The 18,517-nt window shown below is 46.6% G+C and overlaps 1 protein-coding gene across 7 annotated transcripts in view; it reads left to right on the top strand.

The window, feature by feature from the left end:
- The window catches only part of tnip1 (TNFAIP3 interacting protein 1), a 49,432-nt gene that overhangs the window by 12,074 nt on the left and 18,841 nt on the right, over window positions 1–18,517 (top strand). For 5 of the 7 annotated variants that reach the window (XM_064955402.1, XM_064955404.1, XM_064955408.1 and 2 more), the window contains 8 exons: window positions 1,276–1,425; window positions 2,955–3,049; window positions 6,276–6,332; window positions 10,937–11,137; window positions 13,226–13,320; window positions 13,761–13,908; window positions 16,930–17,031; window positions 17,337–17,402. In XM_064955402.1, coding sequence (XP_064811474.1) covers window positions 1,276–1,425; window positions 2,955–3,049; window positions 6,276–6,332; window positions 10,937–11,137; window positions 13,226–13,320; window positions 13,761–13,908; window positions 16,930–17,031; window positions 17,337–17,402 — 914 coding nt within the window. The remainder of the gene's footprint in view (window positions 1–1,275; window positions 1,426–2,954; window positions 3,050–6,275; window positions 6,333–10,936; window positions 11,138–13,225; window positions 13,321–13,760; window positions 13,909–16,929; window positions 17,032–17,336; window positions 17,403–18,517) is intronic. The other 2 variants (XM_064955403.1, XM_064955405.1) reach the window with 1 other exon arrangement.

The following is an 18,517-nucleotide window of genomic DNA, read 5'->3' as shown; positions in this document are numbered from 1 at the left end:
ATATATACTACCTCTCTGGTCTAGATCACCAGCTCTTTATTATGATCCTAATCTGATATATACTACCTCTCTGGTCTAGATCACCAGCTCTTTATTATGATCCTAATCTGATATATATATACTACCTCTCTGGTCTAGATCACCAGCTCTTTATTATGATCCTAATCTGATATATACTACCTCTCTGGTCTAGATCACCAGCTCTTTATTATGATTCTAATCTGATATATACTACCTCTCTGGTCTAGATCACCAGCTCTTTATTATGATCCTAATCTGATATATATATACTACCTCTCTGGTCTAGATCACCAGCTCTTTATTAGGATCCTAATCTGATATATATATACTACCTCTCTGGTCTAGATCACCAGCTCTTTATTAGGATCCTAATCTGATATATACTACCTCTCTGGTCTAGATCACCAGCTCTTTATTTTGATCCTAATCTGATATATATATACTACCTCTCTGGTCTAGCTCACCAGATCTTTATTATGATTCTAATCTGATATATATACTACCTCTCTGGTCTAGATCACCAGCTCTTTATTATGATTATAATCTCTTGTGGACAGAATGTAATCAGGCATTTGACCACATTACGTAAGATTTTAGTTCGGGGAATTTCAAATGATTATATTCCATGTAAGACTACAGCACTTTAAACAACCCCCCCCCCCCCCCCCCATATATCTGTGTTAGTGTAGGTACTTGTGACGTTGTACCAATGCCACTGTACAGTACAGCAGTAGACCTGGGTTAACTACATGTGATCTGACGGATCTCAAGACCATACCCCACACAACCAGGACCTCAACCCTCATCACACTCATCTGTCTTGATTAGTGTTGTGACCTATACATTATAGCTACATATTCCATTCTCATAGCCTTGTAGGAACAATGTGGTTAGACCTGATTCCATTCTTTGGCTATGTGCTGTAATGTTTGCAGGGAGTTTCTCTGTAGTGACATGGGACTAGTGAGTGTTGGCGTAGTCCATTCTTTGGTTATGTGCTGTTTCTCTGTAATGAGTAATGTTCTCAGGGTCGGCATGTTTTAGTTGTTAGTCATCAGAAACACTAGCTACTGTCTATCCATCATGTATTATAGGTCATGTCAACTGTGAATAACATTCATCTATATGCCACAACCCAAAATGAACAAGTGACTAGGCCTACTTCAAATCAAGCTGTTTCTAGCTGTCTCTGGTGTGTAGGAGCAGTTTGGTTACTGCTGTGAATATGGTTGTTACTAATGGTTTGGTGTGTAGGAGACCTGTTGGAGGAGTCTCAGTGGGAGGCTTCTAAGTTGCGTCAGCGTGTAGAGGAGCTGGTCAGAGACAACGAGGCCCTGAAGTCTTCTACCTCCAGCTTCGCTACCAGTCTGTGTATGGGAGAACCTGTTCAGACTGAGACACAAGGTATGCTATCAGAGATGGGTTTCTTCCATGATTGTTCATTATTTACAGCAGTATGTTATCATCAATGGCCCAGTGCAGTGAAAAACGTGATTGTCCTGTGTTTTCTATATATTTACACTATGAGTTGGAATAATTTTGTGAATATGACAATGCCATTTTAGTCTGCCAGCTGTTTGACAGGCCCAGCTGTTTGACAGGCCCAGCTGTTTGACAGGCCCAGCTGTTTGACAGGCCCAGCTGTTTGACAGGGCCAGCTGTTTGACAGGCCCAGCTGTTTGACAGGGCCAGCTGTTTGACAGGGCCAGCTGAAATTACAACCTGTTTTAGTTGGATGGAGTTTTGGCCTTCCATGGTAACATCACTATGCAGTACATTCGTTATTAGACCAATAAGAATCTCTCTGCCAATAATACATTTTCAGGTTTTCCCTCCCGACTCAGACCACTCCCAGACAGTCCTAGCAAAATTATTTCTTGAGAAATTGCTCTTTGCTAAGAAACAATTTGGTTCTTATTGACCAAATTATTTCATATTGAGGTAAAAACGTCTGCATTGGACCTGTAACAGCAAGCTTTTCCTGAGGTTTCTATATATAATGACCATATAACGGCAGGTAGCCCAGTGGTTAGCGAGTTGAGCCAGTACCCGGAAAGGTTGCTAGATCGAATCCCCAAGCGAACAAGTTAAAAATCTGTCGTTCTGCCCCTGAACAAGGCAGTTAACTATATAACGACCCTGTAGCAGTGGTGTAACTATATAACGACCCTGTAACAGTGGTGTGACTATATATAACGACCCTGTAACAGTGGTGTAACTATATAACGACCCTGTAACAGTGGTGTGACTATATATAAGGACCCTGTAGCAGTGGTGTGACTGTATAACAGTGGTGTGACTATATAAGTGGTGTGACTATATAACGACCCTGTAACAGTGGTGTGACTATATAACGACCCTGTAACAGTGGTGTGACTATATAACGACCCTGTAGCAGTGGTGTGACTATATAACGACCCTGTAGCAGTGGTGTGACTATATAACGACCCTGTAACAGTGGTGTGACTATATAACGACCCTGTAACAGTGGTGTGACTATATAACGACCCTGTAACAGTGGTGTGACTATATAACGACCCTGTAACAGTGTGACCTATATAACAGTGGTGTGACTATATAACAGTGGTGTGACTATATAACGACCCTGTAACAGTGGTGTGACTATATAACGACCCTGTGACAGTGGTGTGACTATATAACGACCCTGTGACAGTGCTGTGACTATATAACGACCCTGTGACAGTGCTGTGACTATATAACAACCCTGTGACAGTGCTGTGACTATATAACAACCCTGTGACAGTGCTGTGACTATATAACAACCCTGTGACAGTGCTGTGACTATATAACAACCCTGTGACAGTGCTGTGACTATATAACAACCCTGTGACAGTGCTGTGACTATATAACAACCCTGTGACAGTGCTGTGACTATATAACAACCCTATAACGGTGACTCCTGACTGTTTCAGGTCAGGGGAAGCTTCACCGCCAGCCCAGTATGGACCAGAGAGAGAGTCAGCCGTGTCTCTCAACGGGGAAGGCCCTAAATCATGAGCAGCCCACCGTAAGTGAACAGATATTACTTTATAGCTTTAGAGTACTTCATATTTTCCAGATGTTATTGATCAGGCTGAGCAGTCCAGCACGTTAAGTACAGCCTCATTAGCCTACATCTGAAACGTAACGTTCACATGTCAAGGTGGTGCTTTTAGGTCTGTCCCAACTGGGTTCTGGCTTCCAGCTAACTGAAAGCAGCAATAGTCTCTGGTTCTCTCTTTGTGTCCTGTTGTCTTACACTGCCAGGGTCAGTTAGACTGCCAGGGTCAGTTAGACTGCCAGGGTTAGTTAGACTGCCAGGGTTAGTTAGACTGCCAGGGTTAGTTAGACTGCCAGGGTCAGTTAGACTGCCAGGGTCAGTTAGACTGCCAGGGTCAGTCAGACTGCCAGGGTCAGTCAGACTGCCAGGGTCAGTCAGACTGCCAGGGTCAGTTAGACTGCCAGGGTCAGTCAGACTGCCAGGGTCAGTCAGACTGCCAGGGTCAGTCAGACTGCCAGGGTCAGTCAGACTGCCAGGGTCAGTCAGACTGCCAGGGTCAGTCAGACTGCCAGGGTTAGTCAGACTGCCAGGGTCAGTCAGACTGCCAGGGTCAGTTAGACTGCCAGGGTCAGTTAGACTGCCAGGGTCAGTTAGACTGTTAGGGTTAGTCAGACTGCCGGGGTTTGGGTTAGTTAGACTGCCAGGGCTAGTTAGACTGCCAGGGTTAGACTGCCGGGGTTAGGGTTAGTCAGACTGCCGGGGTTAGGGTTAGTCAGACTGCCGGGGTTAGGGTTAGTCAGACTGCCGGGGTTAGGGTTAGTCAGACTGCCGGGGTTAGGGTTAGTCAGACTGCCGGGGTTAGGGTTAGTCAGACTGCCGGGGTTAGGGTTAGTCAGACTGCCGGGGTTAGGGTTAGTCAGACTGCCGGGGTTAGGGTTAGTCAGACTGCCGGGGTTTGGGTTAGTCAGACTGCCGGGGTTTGGGTTAGTCAGACTGCCGGGGTTTGGGTTAGTCAGACTGCCAGGGTTTGGGTTAGTTAGACTGCCAGGGTTTGGGTTAGTTAGACTGCCAGGGTTTGGGTTAGCTAGACTGCCAAGGTTTGGGTTAGCTACACTGCCAGGGTTAGCTACACTGCCAGGGTTAGCTACACTGCCAGGGTTAGCTACACTGCCAGGGTTAGCTACACTGGTCATTCTTCAGCACCATTGTACAACGGCTGTGCAGGTGCTTTATGTTGTTCAGAGAGAGAGGGAGGGAGGGAGCTCCCGTCTCACTTTGTTCATGGTGCCTGCCGGACTTGTTATCTTTGCAAGCAACTTTTTTTGCCCAATGACAGTGAAGTCAAGAAATTGTCCATGGTGCCAACCTAAGATACCAACAAGCCTCATCACCACATTCTCTGACACTCCCTCACCTACGGCCTGATAAGGATATTTTCCTAGATATTGAAAGCTGTTCAGCGTGTACAATTACACCCACACTCTCACTTTGTAGCCTTCTCCCAGTAGGCCAGAGAAGACTGATAAGACAGCTGGGATTCGGTGGACTGATATAGGGTACCTACCATTTTAGAGATTTAACAATGGCTCACAGTGTTCTAAATTCACAATTGATGAATATATAATTAGGCATGGTTTGTTAACCCCTCGCTCACCAACTCACTCATTTTCCTCAGCATACTACATTAGTTTCATCTGTTATATGTGTAAAATTAGTTTAGGTTCAGTTTCAAGGCAATTATCGGGGTGATTATCATCTGGGCACTGCACTTTCAACTGCCGGGAGAAGTAGCCCTGTTTACTGCCGGGAGAAGTAGCCCTGTTTACTGCCGGGAGAAGTAGCCCTGTTTACTGCCGGGAGAAGTAGCCCTGTTTACTGCCGGGAGAAGTAGCCCTGTTTACTGCCGGGAGAAGTAGCCCTGTTTACAAACATCTCCAATCTAAAATCAAACCTAGAGTCGGCTTTCTATTCCGCAACAAAGCCTCCTTCACTCACGCCGCCAAACTTACCCTAGTAAAACTGAATATCCTACCGATCCTCAACTTCGGCGACGTCATCTACAAAATAGCTTCCAATACTCTACTCAGCAAACTGCATGCAGTTTATCACAGTGCCATCCCTTTTGTTACTAATGCACCTTATACCACCCACCACTGCGACCTGTATGCTCTAGTCGGCTGGCCCTCGCTACATATTCGTCGCCAGACCCACTGGCTCCAGGTCATCTACAAGTCCATGCAAGGTAAAGCTCCGCCTTATCTCAGTTCACTGGTCTTCCAGTTCTCTGCTGCCTGTGACTAGAACGAATTGCAAAAATCGCTGAAGTTGGAGACTTATCTCCCTCACCAACTTCAAACATCTGCTATCTGAGCAGCTAACCGATCGCTGCAGCTGTACATCGTCCATCGGTAAATAGCCCACCCAATTTACCTACCTCATCCCCGTACTGTTTTTATTTACTTTTCTGCTTTTTTGCACACCAGTATCTCTACCTGCACACGACCTTCTGATCATTTATCACTCCAGTGTTAATCTGCAAAATTGTAATTATTCTTTTTTTTTATTTTATTTTTTCTACTGTGTTATTGACTTGTTTATTGTTTACTCCATGTGTAACTCTGTGTTGCTGTCTGTTGACACTGCTATGCTTTATCTTGGCCAGGTCGCAGTTGTAAATGAGAACTTGTTCTCAACTAGCCTACCTGGTTAAATAAAGGTGAAATAAAAAATTAAAACTGTTGTAAGAAGTAGGGGCAACTGGGAAAAACCATTAAAAAATGACATGCCCTCCTGTAACTGCTTATAACTCCGGTTTTGTTTGTGATATTACGATTCTAACACCGACAGTGTGTTATAGACTTATTTAGGAAAAGGACGGAGCGGGGCATGACTTACAAAATGGCAGAGACATAAATCAAATTCATGAGCAGTCAAAATGACTGCTTTATCTGTTCTTGTGTTAAAGGGTTAGTTGGAGGTTTTTGCCATGAAGCCCTTTTTCTACTTACCCGGAGTCAGGCGAACTCGTGGATAACATTTTTATGTCTCTACGTGTAGTTTGAAGGAAGTTTCTAACTAGCGTTAGCGCAGCATGCTAGCTGTTCTCATAGACTTCCAGTGCCGTTGCGCTAATGCTAGTTAGCATTGGCTTGCCAAACTACCTCTAACTATCCTTCTCACTGGACGCAGAGACATTAAGAAGTTCATTCTGGATCTATTTACAGTTTGTCATTGTCCTGTTTGGTGCTTCTAGGAAGGTCTGTCAGAGTTTGAGGTGGTGAATATGGAGAAGACCTCCGATACCCAGACGGTAAGTACCGGGGCTAGCTAACAGTAACGGGGCTCAAATGGGATGTTTGGAATGATCCAGGTTCTTTATGTAATAGATTCAGTTTCATCCATAAAGGTGTGTGTGTGTGTGTGTGTGTGTAGCCTACATTCAGAACCACCCAATGCATCTGTTTGTGTCTAGAAGGATCACATTCAGCAAGATTGTAATATGTGTATATTCAGTGCCTTTGGTTACAGACTTATTCTAAAATAGATGAAATAAATAAAAATTCTCAGCCATCTACACACAATACCACCTAATGACAAAGCAAAAACAGGATTTTAGACATTTTTTGTAAATTTATTTAAAAAAATAAACGTATATGTTATTTACATAAGTATTCAGACCATTTGCGATGAGACTCAAAATTGAGCTCAGGTGCATCCTGTTTCCATTGATTATCCTTGAGATGTTTCTACAACTTGATTGGAGTCCACCTGTGGTAAATTCAATTGATTGGACATGATTTGGAAAGGCACATCTCTGCATCACTCTACCACAAAGGTCTGATTGGTGGAGCACTCCACCAATCAGACCTTTGTGGTAGAGTGTCCGGACTGAAGCCACTCGTCAGAGAAACAACATTCTCTTGTCTGAAAAGCTCCTTGATGAAAACCTGCTCTGGACCTTAGACTGGGGGTGAAGATTCAACTTCCAACAGGACAATGACCCTAAGCACACAGCCAAGACAACACTGAAGTGCCTTCTAGACAAGTCACTGAATGTCTTTGAGTGGCCCAGCCAGAGCCCAGACTTGAACCTGATCGAACATCTCTAGAGACCTGAAAATAGCTTTGCAGCGACGCTCCCCATCCAACCTGACAGAGCTTAAGAGGATCTGCAGAGAAGAATGGGAGAAACTCCCAAAATACAGGTGTGCCAAGCTTGTAGCATCATACCCAAGAAGTCTCGAGGCTGTAATCCCTGCCAAAGGTGCTTCAACAAAGTACCGGAAGAAAGAGTCTGAATACTTAAGTAAATGTGATATTTCAGTTTAATTGCTTTATAAATTAGCAAACATTTCTACAATCCTGTCTTTGCTTTGTCATTGTGGGATATTGTGTGTAGGTTGATTTGAGTAATAAGGCAGAAACCTAACAAAATGTGGAAAAAACCCCAAGGGGTCTGAGTACTTTCCAAATGCAATGTATATATGTGTGTATATATGTCATAACTTCTAGTCGACACAGTTAAAACATACCTGGTGATGAATGTAAGAGCTTGAAAGCAGCTCCTCGTGGTTTCATTTCCTTAGTTCTCTGTTCTCTCTGGTCATTTCTCCCATATCTGGAACTTCTCCTCTGTCTCTTTTTTGTTGTGAGTCAACCGCTAACTAAGTCAATACTGGGAGCTCAACATGAGTCGTCAGCACAGGGAATGTCCACGATTATGACTGACAACACACACACACACACCTGCTGTTCGGGAATGATTGACAGGGAAGAATAGCAGTCACAGGATATTCCGGACAGATGTGGTATAGAGTCACATGGCATATGACCGTCAATGATATGTGCCTCATCGCCCAAAGGATAAGAAACTAGGACGTATTTCCTCAAGGATAGGAAAGCTATTTCTTCAAGGCTGTACACTGAGCTTTTCTTATTTTATTTATTTTTTATATTTTATCCCCCCTTTCTCCCAAATTGTTGAATCTTGTCATCGCTGCAACTCCCCAACGGGCTCGGGAGAGACGAAGGTGGAGTCCATACGTCCTTCGAAACATGACCCGCCAGCTTAACCCGGATGCCAGCCGCACCAATGTGTCGGAGGAAAACACCGTTCAACTGGCATCTGGGGTCAGCCCGCAGGCACCCGGCCCGCCACAAGGAGTCGCTAGAGTGTGATGAGCCAAGTAAAGCCCCACCGGTCAAACCCTCCCCTAACCCGGACGATGCTGGGACAATTGTGCGCTGTCCTATGGGACTCCCTACCTCGGCCGGTTGTGGCACAGCCCGGGATATGAACCCAGGACCGTAGTAACACCTCTAGCACTACTTGCATGCAATGCAGTGCCTTAGACTTCTGCCCCACTCGGTAGCCCCCTACACTGATTATAAACGTTTCGCCACCTCTGACTCGATCTTAATGGAGTTTTGCATTATAGGATAGGGAGCATAGCTTACATGACCTGTCAATGGGACACGGTGGGACAGAGACTGACACACAAGGGAGACTGACTATCTACAGGCTGTATGGGAGACTGACTATCTACAGGCTGTATGGGAGACTGACTATCTACAGGCTGTATGGGAGACTGACTATCTACAGGCTGTATGGGAGACTGACTATCTACAGGCTGTAAGGGAGACTGACTATCTACAGGCTGTATGGGAGACTGACTATCTACAGGCTGTATGGGAGACTGACTATGTACAGGCTGTATGATTCAGATAGGACTTTTCCTTATTTTTATACATCCAGTATCCACAACACTGGAGAGAGAAATCTGTTGTGTTTTGACATGACTTGATTAGTAGCCAGTCAGTATGGTGGTACAGAGGCTCTGACAGTCCTGTCCTGTCAGTATGGTGGTACAGAGGCTCTGACAGTCCTGTCCTGTCAGTGTGGTGGTACAGAGGGCTCTGACAGTCCTGTCCTGTCAGTGTGGTGGTACAGAGGCTCTGACAGTCCTGTCCTGTCAGTGTGGTGGTACAGAGGCTCTGACAGTCCTGTCCTGTCAGTATGGTGGTACAGAGGCTCTGACAGTCCTGTCAGTGTGGTGGTACAGAGGCTCTGACAGTCCTGTCCTGTCAGTGTGGTGGTACAGAGGCTCTGACAGTCCTGTCCTGTCAGTATGGTGGTACAGAGGCTCTGACAGTCCTGTCAGTGTGGTGGTACAGAGGCTCTGACAGTCCTGTCAGTGTGGTGGTACAGAGGCTCTGACAGTCCTGTCCTGTCAGTGTGGTGGTACAGAGGCTCTGACAGTCCTGTCCTGTCAGTGTGGTGGTACAGAGGCTCTGACAGTCCTGTCCTGTCAGTATGGTGGTACAGAGGCTCTGACAGTCCTGTCCTGTCAGTATGGTGGTACAGAGGCTCTGACAGTCCTGTCCTGTCAGTATGGTGGTACAGAGGCTCTGACAGTCCTGTCCTGTCAGTATGGTGGTACAGAGGCTCTGACAGTCCTGTCAGTGTGGTGGTACAGAGGCTCTGACAGTCCTGTCAGTGTGGTGGTACAGAGGCTCTGACAGTCCTGTCCTGTCAGTGTGGTGGTACAGAGGCTCTGACAGTCCTGTCCTGTCAGTGTGGTGGTACAGAGGCTCTGACAGTCCTGTCAGTGTGGTGGTACAGAGGCTCTGACAGTCCTGTCCTGTCAGTATGGTGGTACAGAGGCTCTGACAGTCCTGTCCTGTCAGTATGGTGGTACAGAGGCTCTGACAGTCCTGTCCTGTCAGTGTGGTGGTACAGAGGCTCTGACAGTCCTGTCCTGTCAGTGTGGTGGTACAGAGGCTCTGACAGTCCTGTCAGTGTGGTGGTACAGAGGCTCTGACAGTCCTGTCCTGTCAGTGTGGTGGTACAGAGGCTCTGACAGTCCTGTCAGTGTGGTGGTACAGAGGCTCTGACAGTCCTGTCCTGTCAGTGTGGTGGTACAGAGGCTCTGACAGTCCTGTCCTGTCAGTGTGGTGGTACAGAGGCTCTGACAGTCCTGTCCTGTCAGTATGGTGGTACAGAGGCTCTGACAGTCCTGTCCTGTCAGTATGGTGGTACAGAGGCTCTGACAGTCCTGTCCTGTCAGTGTGGTGGTACAGAGGCTCTGACAGTCCTGTCCTGTCAGTGTGGTGGTACAGAGGCTCTGACTGTCCTGTCCTGTCAGTATGGTGGTACAGAGGCTCTGACAGTCCTGTCCTGTCAGTATGGTGGTACAGAGGCTCTGACAGTCCTGTCCTGTCAGTATGGTGGTACAGAGGCTCTGACAGTCCTGTCCTGTCAGTATGGTGGTACAGAGGCTCTGACAGTCCTGTCCTGTCAGTATGGTGGTACAGAGGCTCTGACAGTCCTGTCCTGTCAGTGTTGTGGTACGGAGGGGGCTCTGACAGTCCTGTCCTGTCAGTGTGGTGGTACAGAGGCTCTGACAGTCCTGTCCTGTCAGTGTGGTGGTACAGAGGCTCTGACAGTCCTGTCCTGTCAGTGTTGTGGTACAGAGGCTCTGACAGTCCTGTCCTGTCAGTATGGTGGTACAGAGGCTCTGACAGTCCTGTCCTGTCCTGTCAGTATGGTGGTACAGAGGCTCTGACAGTCCTGTCCTGTCAGTGTGGTGGTACAGAGGCTCTGACAGTCCTGTCCTGTCAGTGTGGTGGTACAGAGGCTCTGACAGTCCTGTCCTGTCAGTGTGGTGGTACAGAGGCTCTGACAGTCCTGTCCTGTCAGTGTGGTGGTACAGAGGCTCTGACAGTCCTGTCCTGTCAGTGTGGTGGTACAGAGGGCTCTGACAGTCCAGAGTGAGTCTTCTTGGTGTCGGTCTCAGGTCCTCTGTTGTTTTACTTTTGTTTATCTCTCTTCTTTGATCCATCTTAATTTCATATTTGTATAGAAATGTATTGTTTTGGAGGTGCTATATAAATAAAGTTTGATTTGATCTCCAGGCTTGTGCAGGAACAGGACAGCTTCCTCAGGAGAACCAGGAGTTAACCAGCCAGCTGCAGCGTCTAGAAAGCTCCTTCAGTATCTTTGCTGAGGCGTCCAACCCCAACCAGCTCCTAGCTCACCTGGGACGCATGGCCGTCGAGTTCCACCACCTCTCCTCCAAGGTCCAGAAGAACGAGCAGAGGACCTCCCTCCTACAGGTAACTGACAGGGGAGAGGGGCAGATTGGGAGAAAGGCAGGTAGACAAATGGCTAGGCAGGCAGAGAAGTTAACAGGTTGTCCACACAGGTATATAAACCATACTCTTCCTGGTGTCCAAATAGGAAACACAACACCTCCAAATAAAATACAGAATATGCACAATATAATTAAAAATACAATATATATATTTATATATATATAATTATTATTATTATTATTATTAATGTTTTTTTTATTTTTTTTTAATGTCATGTGACAGTCCCTGTCGTGCAGTGAAGTGTTCTTTTAATCTGGTTTCAATGCTAACTTAAGTTACCTGGAGTGGCAGAGTTCCATGTCGTCATGGCTCTATTTAACACTGCGTTTCCCAGCCTCTGTACAGAACCATCTGGCTGCATGGCTTGGTACTGATGAGTGTCCGGAACAGTGTACCAACTGCTTGAACGGACAGTTTGGTTCCTTCGACATCTCGCACAAAGACTGGGGGCGGCAGGGTAGCCTAGTGGTTAGAGCGTTGGACTAGTAACCGAAAGGTTGCAAGTTTGAATCCCCGAGCTGACAAGGTACAAATCTGTCGTTCTGCCCCTGAACAGGCAGTTAACCCACTGTTCCCAGGCTGTCATTGAAAATAAGAATTTGTTCTTAACTGACTTGCCTAGTAAAATAAAGGTAAAAAAATATATAAAAAAATGAAAAGACCAACAGTGTGATGCAGGCTATCTCTCCTCAACTTTGAGCCTGGAGAGCTTGACATGCATGGAACTGACATTCGCCCTACATTTACATCTAAGTGCTGATCTGTTCTGGACCGACTGTAATTTCCCCATGTCCTTCTTTGCCGCACATGACCACACAACTGGACAGAAGTGTAGGTGTCTTGTAGGACCTGTCTGGTTGAGTTAGATGACAAGAAGTCAGTAATGCCTTATCATGGACAGACCATGAGAAACAAGATTATCTGGTCTGATGAAACCAAGGTCTTTGGCCTGAATGCCAAGCTTCACATCTGGAGGAAATCTGGCACTATCCCTACGGTGAAGCATGGTGGTGGCAGCATCATGCCGTGGGGATGTTTCTCAGCAGCAGGGACTAGGAGACTAGTTAGGATCGAGGGAAAGATGAACGGAGAAAAGTACAGAGATGCTTGATTAAAAACCTGCTCCAGAGCTCAGACTGGGACGAAGGTTCACCTTCCAACAGGACAACAACCCCTAAGCACACAGCCAAGACAATGCAGGAGTGGCTTCGGGACAAGTCTCTGAATGTCTATGAGTGGACCATCCAGACCCCGGACTTGAACCCAATCGAACATCTCTGGAGAGACCTGAAAATTGCTGTGCAGCGACGCTCCCCATCCAACGTGGCAGAGCTTGAGGATCTGCAGAGAAGAATGGGAGAAACTTCTCAAATATAGGTGTGCCAAGCTTAAGTCTGCCTGTCCCTCCCGCTGAAAAACATCCCCACAGGACGATGCTGCCACCACCATGTACAACGTGGAAAAGGTCAAGGGGTCAGAATACTTTCAGGTGGCGCTGTAATATGATTTCCATGTCCTCTGCTGCTCATTATGACCAGGAGGACTGGAACGCTACCAAACTCAGACCGTCAGTCTCTTAAGCAGTTCGCTATGTTAGAGGTAATCCTTGAACCACTGCTGCGGTTATGGTCACAAATGAGACATTCCAGTCCGAACCCCTTCTATAGCGCGACATCGGGGCTGTAACGGTCCGAACCCCTTCTGTAGCGCGACATCGGGGCTGTAACGGTCCGAACCCCTTCTATAGCGCGACATCGGGGCAGTAACGGTCCGAACCCCTTCTATAGCGTTAAATCGGGGCTGTAACGGTCAGAACCAATTCTATAGCGCGACATCGGGGCAGAGAGTGAGTGACTATGGTGCCAATATTAAAGTAATTGGCTGGAACAGTGGGGAGAAGGGAGGCCAAAGTCTCTCACCATTGATGTGCCCTGATGGGGAAGGAAGTGGAGGAACCGAACAGGACTGCCTCTGTCAGGGGGAATGGTGTGTGACTTGGTACAGGCGGAGAGTACTGTCTCACTAATGCGTGTCCCTCTGTTTGTCTAGACTCTTTGTGAGCAGCTCAGACAAGAGAACAACGAGCTGAGAAAGAAGATGGAGGAAGACCTTCAGTACAGAAACGGAGACTTGGAACTACTGAGGTGAGTTTTTGTATTTTCTGTGGATTGTTGGATTTCTTGCTCCCCAGGGGAGAGGAGGCGTTTGAGTTAATTATTGTGAATTCAAACTGAATGTTGACTTTGCTGTTTTCTGCTCCCACGTGAAGTTTAGGACTTTGTTTGAGTTTAAATAAAGGCAATAAACACTTGGTATGCGGTAAACAGTGAGTGGGCTTTTCTTTTTAACGATGATTCTCTGTCCAGCGACTACAGAGCTTCAAGTGAAGGGAAGTGACAGTCTATCGTTTTTGATGATTCAGGAATTGCCCTAATATTCTCCCTACCTCAGTGGGGTCTTCCAAGAGGATGTCCTGGGGCTCTGCCAAGCTGCACATCACTCTACTAAACACTGGGATAGATATTCTAGATGTTTCTAACTGCCCAGTAACACTAACCCTGTTTTCACTGTCTGGTCACTGCAGACAGGAGAACCTGAAGCTGAAAGAGCTGGTAACGGGAGCAGGAGAGACCGCGGCAGAGAGCGAGGGGCAGCCAGAAGCCAAAGAAGACGTGGTGAAAGAGGAAACTGCCAGCGTTAGATCCAAGATGGAGGTCAGCACACCACAGAAGGTATGGAAATCCTGTGGCAGAATGGATGGAAGGGCACCTGTCTGGTTCAGAGGATTAAAAGCTGAGAGAGAGAGAGGTAGGGAGGTAGGGAGGGGGAGAGGGAGGGAGAGGGGGAGGGAGGGAGGGAGGGAGGGAGGGAGGGAGAGGGAGGGAGGAGGGGGAGGGAGAGGGAGGGAGGGAGGAGGGGGAGGGAGAGGGAGGGAGAGAGGGAGGAGGGGGAGGGAGGGGGAGGGAGGGAGGGAGAGGGAGAGGGAGGGAGAGGGGGAGGGAGAGGGGGAGGGAGGGAGGGAGAGAGGGAGGGAGAGAGGGAGGGAGAGAGGGAGGGAGAGAGGGAGAGAGAGGGAGAGAGAGAGGGAGAGAGAGGGAGAGAGAGGGAGAGAGAGGGAGAGGGAGGGAGAGGGAGGGAGAGGGAGGGAGAGGGAGGGAGAGGGAGGGAGAGGGAGAGAGAGAGAGAGAGAGGGAGAGAGAGGGAGGGAGAGAGGGAGAGAGAGGGAGAGAGAGGGGGAAATGGATCAGCATAGATGTCTAGGAAGCCACAGCATCATTTCAGGATGTGTGTTACAGTAAATACTGTAGATTTAAATCCTGTAGTTTCCATATTGGGTGTTGTCAGTATGAGTCAGACCATTGCCAGGCATCACAGTAGTGGAGCAGTTAACATGTTTACTTCATCGTCACGTACTGTACAGTAGGAGGATGTGACTGACTTCCCCATTTTCATATCACGTTGTAGTACTTCCAAGTACTACTGTACTATTGGTGTGTGATATTTCTCATATTGTCTCATTGGTCCGTGTAGAATGTCTGTGAGTGACTTCCCAGGTCTTTCTTGCAAATTTGTAAAAAAAATATATATATATTAATATAGTATATATTTATATATTTTTGGTTTTATTCATGACAAGTATAAATGGTGATCTGTAGTGGTAGTGCATGGAATTTAAGAGCAATGTTTCATAGGCTTGTCCTGTTGCAGAGTGGGCTCTGTGAATGATGTTTCATATCTCTGTCCTGTTGCAGAGTGGGCTCTGTGAATGATGTTTCATAGCCCTGTCCTGTTGCAGAGTGGGCTCTGTGAATGATGTTTCATAGCCCTGTCCTGTTGCAGAGTGGGCTCTGTGAATGATGTTTCATAGCCCTGTCCTGTTGCAGAGTGGGCTCTGTGAATGATGTTTCATAGCCCTGTCCTGTTGCAGAGTGGGCTCTGTGAATGATGTTTCATAGCCCTGTCCTGTTGCAGAGTGGGCTCTGTGAATGATGTTTCATATCTCTGTCCTGTTGCAGAGTGGGCTCTGTGAATGATGTTTCATAGCCCTGTCCTGTTGCAGAGTGGGCTCTGTGAATGATGTTTCATAGCTCTGTCCTGTTGCAGAGTGGGCTCTGTGAATGATGTTTCATATCTCTGTCCTGTTGCAGAGTGGGCTCTGTGAATGATGTTTCATAGCCCTGTCCTGTTGCAGAGTGGGCTCTGTGAATGATGTTTCATAGCCCTGTCCTGTTGCAGAGTGGGCTCTGTGAATGATGTTTCATATCTCTGTCCTGTTGCAGAGTGGGCTCTGTGAATGATGTTTCATAGCCCTGTCCTGTTGCAGAGTGGGCTCTGTGAATGATGTTTCATAGCTCTGTCCTGTTGCAGAGTGGGCTCTGTGAATGATGTTTCATATCTCTGTCCTGTTGCAGAGTGGGCTCTGTGAATGATGTTTCATATCTCTGTCCTGTTGCAGAGTGGGCTCTGTGAATGATATTTCTAAGCCCTGTCCTGTTGCAGAGTGGGCTCTGTGAATGATGTTTCATAGCCCTGTCCTGTTGCAGAGTGGGCTCTGTGAATGATGTTTCATAGCCCTGTCCTGTTGCAGAGTGGGCTCTGTGAATGATGTTTCATAGCCCTGTCCTGTTGCAGAGTGGGCTCTGTGAATGATGTTTCATAGCCCTGTCCTGTTGCAGAGTGGGCTCTGTGAATGATGTTTCATAGCTCTGTCCCGTTGCAGAGTGGGCTCTGTGAATGATGTTTCATGCTTACTTACAAGCCCTTAACCAACAGTAGTAGACCTTACAGTGAAATGCTTACTTACAAGCCCTTAACCAACAGTAGTAGACCTTACAGTGAAATGCTGACTTACAAGCCCTTAACCAACAGTAGTAGACCTTACAGTGAAATGCTTACTTACAAGCCCTTAACCAACAGTAGTAGACCTTACAGTGAAATGCTTACTTACAAGCCCTTAACCAACAGTAGTAGACCTTACAGTGAAATGCTTACTTACAAGCCCTTAACCAACAGTAGTAGACCTTACAGTGAAATGCTTACTTACAAGCCCTTAACCAACAATGCAGTTTTAAATAACAGTAGTAAACAGTAGTAAGCAGTAAATAACAATAGCGGGGCTATAAACGGGGTACCGGTACAGAGTCAATGTGGAGGCTCTATACAGGGGGTTTCGGTACAGAGTCAACAGAGAGTAGCATTGGTGTAAAATAGTGGGTGGGGGGGGCAATGCAAATAGTCTGGGTGGCCATTTGATGAGTTGTTCAGGAGTCTTATGTCTTGGGGGTAGAAGCTGTTCAGAAGCCTCTTGGACCTAGACTTGGCGCTCCGGTACCGCTTGCCGTGCGGTATCAGCAAGAACAGTCTATGACTTGGGTGGCTGGAGTCTTTGACAATTTTTTGGGGCCTTCCTCTGACACCGCCTGGTATAGAGGTCCTGGATGGCAGGAAGCTTGGCCCCGGGGATGTACTGGGCTGTACACACCACCGCCTGGTATAGAGGTCCTGGATGGCAGGAAGCTTGGCCCCGGGGATGTACTGGGCTGTACACACCACCGCCTGGTATAGAGGTCCTGGATGGCAGGAAGCTTGGCCCCGGGGATGTACTGGGCCGTCTCTTGACAATGTGATTGCTGACATGAAAAAAATAAAATAAAAACATTTTGGGAATGTATCAACAAGGGACAAACCAAAAAATAGTTTGAGTGCATTATTCCTTTTTAAAAATTGTCGTGTTTTATATCCCTGTCCTACAGCAGAATGGGAATACCACAGAGAAGGAGAAAGCCCCGGCCAAGCCCTGTGACCCAGAGGCATACGAGAAGAAGATCAAGCTTCTAGAGAAGCAGAGGAAAGATGTGAGTCCCTCTCAACATTACATCAGCTGTCCTCTTTCCACATGGAAAGGTCTTTGTGAGGGAAAAAAAAACACATTTCTGGATGCAGATCAAATGACACCCTATTCTCTTTATAGTGCACTACTTTTCACCAGGGTCCATACATAGTAGTGCACTATATAGGAAATAAGGTGCCATTTTGAAACGCACCCTTGCTTGAGGTGTCCTGTTTCGCTGTTGGGAAGTCTGTGAAAAAATGTATAAATGACTTATTGGTTTCAGTCATATTTTCGTTGTGATGATGATGATGATGATGATGATGACAGGTACTGGAAGTGAACAAGCAGTGGGATGTCCAGTGGAACTCGATGAAGTCACAGTTTGAACAGAAGGTTCGTTATCTCACACGAAAACACACACACACACACACACACACGTAGTAAACAGCTTTGTATGGAATACATAATACAGAAGAGATGATCTGAAAAAACTCATAGTAACTTGATGGAAAAGACATTAGTAACCTGAGGTACAGTCTTGTTTACTATGCAGTGTTTACACATAGTGACCCGAGGTACAGTCTTGTTTACTATGCAGTGTTTACACATAGTGACCCGAGGTACAGTCTTGTTTACTATGCAGTGTTTACACATAGTGACCCGGGGTACAGTCTTGTTTACTATGCAGTGTTTACACATAGTAACCCGAGGTACAGTCCTGTTTACTATGCAGTGTTTACACATAGTGACCCGAGGTACAGTCTTGTTTACTATGCAGTGTTTACACACAGTGACCCGAGGTACAGTCTTGTTTACTATGCAGTGTTTACACACTGTGACCCGAGGTACAGTCTTGTTTACTATGCAGTGTTTACACACTGTGACCCGAGGTACAGTCTTGTTTACTATGCAGTGTTTACACTGTGACCCGAGGTACAGTCTTGTTTACTATGCAGTGTTTACACACTGTGACCCGAGGTACAGTCTTGTTTACTATGCAGTGTTTACACACTGTGACCCGAGGTACAGTCTTGTTTACTATGCAGTGTTTACACATAGTGACCCGAGGTACAGTCTTGTTTACTATGCAGTGTTTACACACTGTGACCAGAGGTACAGTCTTGTTTACTATGCAGTGTTTACACACTGTGACCAGAGGTACAGTCTTGTTTACTATGCAGTGTTTACACATAGTGACCCGAGGTACAGTCTTGTTTACTATGCAGTGTTTACACACAGTGACCCGAGGTACAGTCTTGTTTACTATGCAGTGTTTACACACTGTGACCCGAGGTACAGTCTTGTTTACTATGCAGTGTTTACACACTGTGACCCGAGGTACAGTCTTGTTTACTATGCAGTGTTTACACACTGTGACCCGAGGTACAGTCTTGTTTACTATGCAGTGTTTACACACTGTGACCCGAGGTACAGTCTTGTTTACTATGCAGTGTTTACACATAGTGACCCGAGGTACAGTCTTGTTTACTATGCAGTGTTTACACATA

Source organism: Oncorhynchus masou, chromosome 32 (genome assembly GCF_036934945.1).
Source record: "Oncorhynchus masou masou isolate Uvic2021 chromosome 32, UVic_Omas_1.1, whole genome shotgun sequence".
NCBI classification, from domain to species: Eukaryota; Metazoa; Chordata; class Actinopteri; order Salmoniformes; family Salmonidae; genus Oncorhynchus; species Oncorhynchus masou.
This window is presented reverse-complemented; position numbering and strand designations above follow the sequence as displayed.